The sequence below is a fragment of the Pinus tabuliformis genome, chromosome 4_2 (assembly GCF_031772625.1).
Source record: "Pinus tabuliformis cultivar Carrire ecotype Pingquan chromosome 4_2, CPIR1, whole genome shotgun sequence".
In the NCBI taxonomy this organism is placed as follows: Eukaryota; Viridiplantae; Streptophyta; class Pinopsida; order Pinales; family Pinaceae; genus Pinus; species Pinus tabuliformis.
The window spans coordinates 404,302,574-404,312,583 of NC_142304.1; the positions used below are offsets into that span (position 1 = coordinate 404,302,574).

Genomic DNA, 10,010 nt, shown 5'->3' on the forward strand with positions numbered 1-10,010 from the left:
ATACTTTTCATATTCACAAAATCACCCTTCGTGAGGAGTTCTATAAAAAGAATCACCCAAATCGATCAACCATACATTATGATCTGACTACGTGCTTGAATAATTCAAGTTCACATCCCCTCCTTCCCGTGAGGAGCTCTTCCCTTCTATGGCAGGACCATCATCAAGTCCCTTCCCTTTATCATTATTTTAAAATCTAAAATCCTTCTTGTAATGCCTAACTTTACCACATTTCCAACATTTCTTTAACGATTTTCCTAGAGATTAATATCTACCTCTAGATTTTCATGACTTATTTTTATCTATATACTGGGAATGACCTCTTACAATTTCAGTGTCCATGCTCTCATTATCCATGGTTTTCCACCTCATTTATTTCAATAACAAGGATACAACCACATTATCAAACTTTAACGTGGTTGCAATACTCTCAATAACTACCACCAAACTCATCCACATTGGATCATTATATTGTTAGTCATCCATCTCGATGCTTTTAGGGTGGACAGATAAGAGAAATAAACTTATATGAGCAACTTTAGTGATGGGACTCAATTTGGAGAATGTTTGAGTTCTTAAATGATGTTTCTTTGTGTGGAGGGGGGGGGGGGAGGGACTTTGTTGCTTAAGTGTGTCACCCCCTAGCACTATTCTAAACTTGAGTATATTTATAACAATGCAAAGATTGTATCAATCAAAGTTTAAAGGAAAAAGTCATGCCTCCCAAAAGTTTACCTATCATGTTTGACAACCATAATTTGAGAGGATTCCACATCATCCCCCATTACTCATGGAAAAGGGGTTATGACCTATCACGTTTGACAGCCATAATTTGAGAGGATGCCACATCATCCCCAACTACTCATGGAAAAGGGGCTATGACCTATCTTGTTTGACAACCATAATTTGAGAGGATGCCACATCATCCCCCATTACTCATGGAAAAGGGGCTATGCACATGTGGCCTATGAATAAGACTCTCAAAGAGTCGATTTGTAACTCATATTGAGGGTTGAATGGGTCAAATTTAACCCCTAGTTGGCTATCGGATTGTGTCATAACCTAGCCACTAGGAGCAAAAGGGTTCTACTTCTAATCTAGTGAGAAAGTTGTAAAGATAGATTGTGACAATCAAAGTGAAATATTTTTGGTAAAAAACCCAGCTTATTAATCAAAGGCAAAACATATTAATGTTCAGTATCACTACGTAAGAGAAAATATCGTAGACAAGAAGGTGCTACTAGAAAATGTGGACACTTTGAAGAATGTTGCAGATTCATTAAAAAAATATGTGAGCAATGAAGTTCTCTTGGTGTAGAGAAACAATGGGAATTATCTCCTTGTATGGTTTATCGTGTACTCTTGTAACCCCCTATGTGCAAAGAAAACAATAAGTGGGAGAATGTTCAGTATGTGTTATATTAATTACATGATTATCCCTACTTGTTGTACAATGTGTGATGAGTAATAGGGGAGTCACAAGGGGAACGATTACTCACCATGTTCGCGGGGCTTGCAGGGGGTGAAATCCCCCTTATGTGAGGTTTAGGGGAAATGACACTGAAAAAAATGGGCAGTTATTTGCATCTATTTTCAAGAGTTTTCAACACATGGTTTTGCTAAAAGTAGTTTTGTGGTGTGTGATGGTTTTGTAGTTTTAGTTAGGGATATATGGTTGTATTTTAATCTAGGGCAAATGAATTGGTGGTTAATGGATGCTACAATATGTACACTATAAGGAAAATACCTTCTAGCGAAAGTTATAATGGAGGTTTTTAGTGTTATAAAATTGGAAAAAATTGTCAAAAAACATCTGCTAAAACATCCACTAAAACACCTATTTGCAGTAGTAGATTTTTAACAGAGATTATAAAGAAACTTCATCAAAATTGAAAAATATGGGCGGTCATAGGTTTCAACAGATGTTTTTTTAGCGGCGTGCTTCATGGAAAAATTAGCACCAATGCACTACATATAAAAAAGCATTGAGGTTGCATACATAACTAAAAGCACCGAGGTGTTGAATGCAAAGAACATTGATTCCATAAATGTATACTACCCACGTGCGTATATATAAAAAAATGCCACTGTGCGTTCTTTTCAAGAACGACACTGGGCCACACAAAAAATTATTGCAGACTCGGTGCTTTTATTTAAACTTGCAGCGCTGATGCATATTATTTGTATAAATGCATTGGTGCGCTACAGATATAAAAGAACTGGTGTTGTTAATTTTAATAATGCACTGGGGCTAGAAATAATATTTTGTAGCACTGATACTAGTTCTATGAAAGCACCGGTGCTTTAAGAATTACAATGCACCAGGGTGTTAATTGCAAACAATACCAGTGCTTGAAGAACTAAATGCCTCGGTGTTATCATTTTCTGAAAAGGCATTGGTCATGCAAAAAATGTTGTAATGTGTTTTTTAGGCCGATAGGCCCTCCCTTTGGAACAGACTTTCGTCATTCCTTTTTGTCCCGTGCTGACACGTGGACAGTTATGCCATCGATGGTTTCTCCTTTCCCTTTGTCTCCCGTGCTTCTTTTCTTTGAGAGATTGACACCTGGCATTCTTCAGACGAGAATGTACATCTGACATCTGGGCACAGTTTTTTTAGGGCCGCGACATCTGCGCACATTTCGTGATATTCTTTCCTCCTTCAGTTACTCGTCATGGCCTTCATCCTTCAGTTACGGGCGGAACATGGCCTTCATTTCTGTTATGGGCGGAGGGTTGTTATCGGCGGATCAAAGTTGTGTAGTGGCATATTCCACAGTCCAGAAGTATCTCCCACAATGTTAACTGCTGTAGTTTCTCATGCGTTCCCACTCGCCCTGAAAGCAAAGCGTTGGAAATGTTAAACACAGATTGTGCGGGAGGCGGTCTGGTGTGGAAGAGGCACACGTCTTCTTGATCGCGCCCACGCTGTCGTGGAGGTTTTTGTGATGGTTTCCACGAGCAATCGCCTGCTTACCACAACAAAACTTGAATTCTGATTGTTGGAAGAAACATAAAAGCAATGGTAGGGACGGGACCGCCTTCATCATCTTCTTCTTCGATGTTTACTGCATGGATTGCAGCCATGTCCAGGGTTGATTTCACCAACAGCGCCGCCGCTGCGGCAGCGGCCGTGAATTCTACCTCTTCTTCTAATAGCATGCCGGAGGTTCGAGTCTCGGAGGGGCGCGACTCTTCTAAAGATAGCGATAATCAAGCAGTGGGCTATTCTTCGGCACAGTTAAACCTGGGATTCAGAGAAAGGGCATTTTCTGCTGCGGGTGCTGCTTTTCTGTCAGTGATTATTGTCAATCCATTGGATGTTGTCAAGGTTAGGTGCTCTATGAAGTTAGGTTGTATGCTTTATATCTCAGGGGGATTTTATGCCGTGGTTAATGTAATGTACTTGTTGTTTTGCAGACGAGAATGCAAGCCCAGGCAGCTGGTGCCCCCTATTATCCACACGCCCATGAGAACCTCAGAACGTCCATGGCGACTCTCGGAGAAAACACGGTACGGTCATTTTTGGAACATTTTATAGTTAAAACTAGTGTCCATGCCCAGATTAGGGCCATGCCTTGATCTTTAATAAGAAACAGACATGTCGATACTAAATTACCATTCCCAAATTTATTGGAAAGGTGAAAATTTATAGGCAAGGTACCTGGAGAGGGAAAAACTCTGCCAAGACAAAATACCAAGACAAATCAGTATTTATTAAAATATATTCCAAGTGACACACCACAGACTTTGATTACAATTTTTGGATAATGCATTATATCGGTGTAATATAGGAGAGTTGATTCTACCAGTAGACAGTTTGCAATCTGTATCAGGTGCCGTCCCTTGGACTTAGGGTTGACAATTTTGAGCAACTTTGCTTTAGTGCCATATCTAAAATTTGCATTAGTTTTGGTCGCAGAGACCAGAAGCCAAACTAGTAAATAAAGACATATAATGGGTCAAGGATTCATCGAACTAGACCAAGACGTTCTCATTTTATTTTCTCAGTTCGCGGCAGATCTAACCATAATTTTCTGTAGAGTAGCAATATTTGAATATGAATATGAATTTGGATACAATTTGGTACAGAAAAATACGTAAGGAAGAAAAAATCTAGTATGGCTCCTATAAAGAAGTATACTTCCAATAGATACAAAAATATGCATCTTGTTTTAAAGTTTAGAATAATTTTGTTTTTGGGCTGTTTTTCTTGGGTTTATGGGTCAACTGGTATTTAACGCACGAGGTTTATCATCAAAGACAGTCAAAAGGAAGTTGACCCTACTGTATCTGTACCGTAAGTTTGCTGGATTTCAGACTACTGCCATATTTCTCTACAGCAAATGCCAAATGGCCGCATCTTTCTACTGTGGTTATCTGTCATCCTGGTTATTGTTTACAGTTTATGTTCCTTTTTCTTTATTATTTTGTTTGCTATGTAATGTGAGTACTGAGATGACTGGTATTCCTAACCTGTGGCTTGAGTAGCCATGATCCAGGGGCACCTAAACCGTCAAAATCACCTAGAATCGCACCTGGCCTGGCCACAACAGCCCTCAGCATGCTGGATTTTTGCCCACTTAATTTCGAACTGGTGACCTTTTGACCATGGTGCCTTAACAGAACACCCTGTCACCGTCTGCTCTGTCCTGTGGGTGTTCCTTTTTCTTTATCTTGAATCATAATATCATCTCCCATTGAAATAGGAAAAAACATATATTGTAATTTCTTACAATATGAAGTGGACAGCTCGATGCACGAGAACAACAATTTTTGTTACCATGTGCAAGGTTCTCTAGGTAGAGCCTCATGTTTATGCAGAAGTGGCAAAATGAAATACGAGCTATCCTTTTATCAAGCTGTATGTGGTGGTAACTCACCAGACATTCACTTCCTAACAATCTTGCATATAGGAGTGGATAATCGTTTCTTGATGTGTGTGACCAAAAATGTACACTTCTAGGGTTTAAATGTTTTGTTGTAACGCTTAATACCAACGTGAATTACAGGGGCACTGGGCATGCCTGGTAATAACCTCTGGACAGGATTCCTTATTTTCTTCACTAGCACCATTGATAGCATGCAAATGAGAAGTGAAGCATTGACAATCCCCATGATGAAAACTAGTGTAATCACAGTCTTTTTCTGGTAGTAATGAACAGTAACACAGGGCACCCAATGCCAGTGTGTTTATTGGAGTTTCTAATGACACTCAGGAAATCGAATACGAAAATTTTAATAATCAACGATGCCTTTCCTATTAATTGATATTTTGGTGACTTGTTTCAGAATACAGTTCTTTTGTTCCATTTCAAAGTCACATGACTTGTCCTCACCAATGACTCGAAAATCCTGAATGGAGAGTCGGCTACTCAGCAATGGCTCAACGTATTAAAAATACATGAAATACTGAAAAGGGTTATGTGAAATTGCATAGTTACACTGGAAGTTTCCCTGCGCCTCGGAGACTTATCCCCTGAGCTCCTACATCCCTAGGCACACAGGACATCCCAGGAGTTGGGGATGCCCTTGGGGACATTAGGGAGTTCCCCATATCCCCAAGTAATCCTGTTATGTACCTAGGGGGGATAATATGGGGTACCAAGGGAGGTACCCAAGGTAATAATGTAATAATGGGATGGGCCATAGTATTAAATAAGGTGGTTAACCCATGTCATGTAAGGGACCACAAGTAATTAATAATAATGTAATGGGCCCATGGTATTAGTTGATGGTATGAGGAAACCATGGTAATGATGCATGGTATTGTATGTATGAGGCCTATATAGAGGCTAGAGACTCCACATGGAGAGGGAGGAAGATGAAGAGAAGTATTATTGTATGAACAAGCATATGGCTTGTGGAGTGTTCTCCTTCCTTAAGGAGTGAATGTATGGTGTTGCCCTACCTTAAGGGTTTTGATAATAAGAAGCATTTCTATCTATTCAGATCTTGTTATTCTTGGGTTTATTTATATTATCATATATTTCTGGGTTAGATCTACAACAAGTGGTATCAGAGCTACAACAATTGGTATCAGAGCTACAACAAGTGGGTTTCTGGGGCGGCGAGTTTGCAGATCAGATCTGTACGTTTTGGTGCCAGATATATAGAATCTAATTGTAGATCTATATTCTTTGGGAAAAAACACTCGATTTCAAAAAAAAATCGGTTGAATCGGAGTCCGGACGAAGAAGATATCGCTGATTTAAAAATCAGTGGGGTTGCAGACAATTTTCAGGGCAGGGAGTTTGCGGCGCAGATCTAGAAGTCCTGGTACAAGATCTATAAAATCTAATTGCAGATCTGGATTCTTTGGGAAAAAATACCCAATTTCAAAAAAAAAATCAGTCGAATCGGAGTCCAGATGAGGGAGATATCGCTGATTTAAAATGAGCTCTTTTTGCAGAAATTTTGAGTGACGTCGGGAGAGTAGCAGCGCAGATCTGAAATTCTAGTGCCTGGATCAAAATTTTTATCACATGGGCAGATGCAGAATGGTTGTTCCATTTCCAAAAACAGGTCATAATAAGGATTCTGAGCAATATTGACTAAACTGTGACAATTTTAAATTTTTGCCACGTAAGTGTTTTTTTTCAAAACTCTCTTCATGGCTTTTATCGAGTATCTTTATTTTACAGGAAAAGATAGTGGTCCTACTATTGAAGAATACATAAAACAAAAGAAGTGGGTATGGAAAAACAATTGGAAATTGTGGGCAGTGCAAGATTTTAGAGATGAGGTGGCCACATGGTGGGGATTACTTAACCAAAAGAAGTGTTCCAACCTGCCCGATGAAGAATTTGAAAAATTACTTTTAGACAGATGGTCTCATGCTAGAAAACAAGATAAGGAGAAACATGTGGGGTTATTTCCTACTGGTATATCCTTATTGCAGGTTCATGGATTGATTCAGAAGGAGAAAATCATTGTGTCTATAAGTCCGAGTTGCAAGCAAAATCTCATAAATGTCAACTTGGCAAAAAAATTGCAAGTCCCAGCAAAACAAATTGAAAATACACAGGTTGAGGATAAGGATGTTCAAATTTATAAGGATTTGAAGCTTTCTATGGATAAGTATGTGTTTCATGGTGATTTTTATGCTTCAGATATGGATAATATGGATGTTGTTTTGGGATATCCTTGGATGGAATCCGTGGGTACTATCAATATTAATGTGCAGAAGAAATTCCTGAAGCTATGGTATAAAAAGAAGAAAATTACATTACAGGATATTTCCATCCATAAACAGGTAGAGCACATGGAGACTGAAGCAGAAGATGTTCAAGGGACTGACATATCAGATGATGAGCCTTTGATGATCGACAATCAAACACAAACAGAGGCTGCAGAAGAAAAGGTTACAGGTGATGATACATCAGAGGAGGTCTCAGTGGTTGAAGTCATATTGAAAAAGAAGACACCACAACAGGCACCACAGCAGGGTGAAGTCAAGCAAAAGCCATCGTGGGTTAAAACTTCAACATATCATCACCCACATCACCCCGCAAGACAACCATCATGGAAACCAAGTAGTCACATGATGGATAGAAAGGAGAGACGATCCACCTACTACACATCAACACAGAAGAGCTGCCACGGTCAACTTCCATCTCAAGCGAGCGAGGCACCAGCGAGATCGAGGGTTCACCTTTCTCTTGGATGGCTAGATGCACGTGCATGGTATCAGTGGACTACTCTTTTGAGTAGATCTTATTATTTATGTTCTTCCCATGTTTCGGGGACGAAACATGTTTAGGGGGGTGGAATGTTATGTACCTAGGGGGGATAATATGGGGTACCAAGGGAGGTACCCAAGGTAATAATGTAATTATGGGATGGGCCGTAGTAATAAATAAGGTGGTTAACCCATGTCATGTAAGGGACCACAAGTAATTAATAATAATGTAATGGGCCCATGGTATTAGTTGATGGTATGAGGAAACCATGGTAATGATGCATGGTATTGTATGTATGAGGCCTATATAGAGGCTAGAGACTCCACATGGAGAGGGAGGAAGATGAAGAGAAGTATTATTGTATGAACAAGCATATGGCTTATGGAGTGTTCTCCTTCCTTAAGGAGTGAATGTATGGTGTTGCCCTACCTTAAGGGTTTTGATAATAAGAAGCATTTCTATCTATTCAGATCTTGTTATTCTTGGGTTTATTTATATTATCATATATTTCTGGGTTAGATCTACAACAAATCCCCTGCCAAATTGGGGATGTCCCAGGGAATTCCCTATTGCCTCTTGATAAATTGAGGTTTGTTGGCATCCCCAACCCTGACAGTCCCAAAAAGAAGCTGAAGCGGCCCTGTTTTAGTGTGGGCCCATTGTGGTCCAGCTTGGGCAATAAAAAAACCTGTGAATTTATATGAAATGGCCCCCAACTATTTTCATTTTTCCTTAATATCTGAGCTGAGACGTTGTTATTACGAGGTGAAACATTGTTGTTTGGGGCCGAGACAGTGTTGTTTGGAGTCCCTCACAGCGTTTCTATCCATTCTTATATTTGTTGGAGCTGAAAGTGTGCAGTCAGTCTGCTGTATTGTTTTATATCTTTTGGAGGCTGCGAGAGAATGTGGTTTGGTTGTTGTGTGGTTGCATCTTGGTGGGTTGGAGATTCAAATGTTACAAATCAAGAATCATCATTTGATTTATTTTTTCTATTTCATAATTTCATTTTTAATTTAAAAAAAAACTATGGACTTACTTTTGAAATTTTGATTATTTTTAAATATTCTTTCATTACCCCCTATATGTCGTCCCCTGGAAATTTGAGAGTATCTTCTAGGGCTGTCACCCCTGGGAAGTTTGAGAGTACCTTCTAGCAGTCCTTAATCCCTGTTCCCCCATCTCCCACATTCCCTGTTCTGGAAACTTGTGCAACTTACTAAAGTTGAAAATGAAAGTGGGTTAAAAAGAGGGTCAAGCTTGGTCAAATTGGTAAAGATATACAAATTTGGCCAGAGTTGGTCAAAATTTGTCGAACTCAAAGTAATTGTATGTTTGACCAATTCATTCTCAGTAACTTCAGCTTGTTTTGGGGCTGAGTTGTGTTGACTTCCAAAATTTGTAGATTTTGAGTGACTTATGTTGCGTGGCTCTATATGTTTTATTAACCTTATCATCTCCTGTTTGCACTTTTCAAGGTTAGCCAGTATTTTAAGGTGTAGATAATACTGTGTGGTCATATTTCCCAGTTGTTTTTTTTTGTCCGTACCATGACGGGAGCAATCTATGCTTATCATATCTAATTAGAGTTATAATTACGGTTTTAATCTTTCCTTCCTTGATTGTTAAATTTGCAGGAGCTTGAACTGGATAAATTTGTTACAGACAAGGTTTCTTTTGCTGACATCAACAAGGCATTTGATCACATGCTTAAAGGAGAGGGTCTGAGAACTGTAATTAAAGTCATCCAGGATTAGTGACAAATATGAACACAGTTGGAAAATCTCCAATGTTATGAAGGCATGCTGAACTATTTCAAACTGTTATGTGATTAATGTCGTGGCTTTTATGTGTAACTATGGTATGCAATTAAAGTCCTGGAAAGCATGTAAACAGTTATAATAATTTTAGGGTAAGTATGATGTTTAAGTTTTGACACTGCTTCCAAAACAGCCATCCAAAAGGTCATTACTATAATAGCTTGATTAGAAATAGATTGAATGAGAAGGTCCAGATGGGGTATTCAATCATCTCCATCCATCTGTTCTGCATCCTCAGTGCTTACTTGAACAATATATCAGCCTTCATATTTATCCCTTGCAGACATGCTAAAAAGATAATGACATGGAATTTTTCCTTGCTTCTCTGATTCCGTCCAATGATGGGCCAGCTGCAAATTTTCCTGATTGAAATTTCCATTTGACCTCTCTGCAATGTGTTTGGAATCTCTTATCACCTGTAGACAATTTAAACCTTTCTCTATTGCTATTTTCAGAATCTACCAAAAAGCATAAAGTTATGCTCTGTTGTTTGATCCATCTCCTACAG

The 10,010-nt window shown here is 39.0% G+C and overlaps 1 protein-coding gene across 1 annotated transcript; it reads left to right on the top strand.

Moving 5' to 3' along the window:
* Positions 1 to 2,710: 2,710 nt before the first annotated feature.
* LOC149169668 (uncharacterized) lies at positions 2,711 to 9,775 on the top strand. Its single transcript, XM_089427147.1, has 3 exons — positions 2,711 to 3,331; positions 3,421 to 3,513; positions 9,320 to 9,775. The coding sequence occupies exons 1-3, from the start codon at positions 3,023 to 3,025 to the stop codon at positions 9,437 to 9,439; spliced, it is 522 nt and encodes a 173-aa protein (XP_089283273.1). The 5' UTR covers positions 2,711 to 3,022; the 3' UTR covers positions 9,440 to 9,775.
* The last annotated feature ends 235 nt before the right edge of the window (positions 9,776 to 10,010 follow it).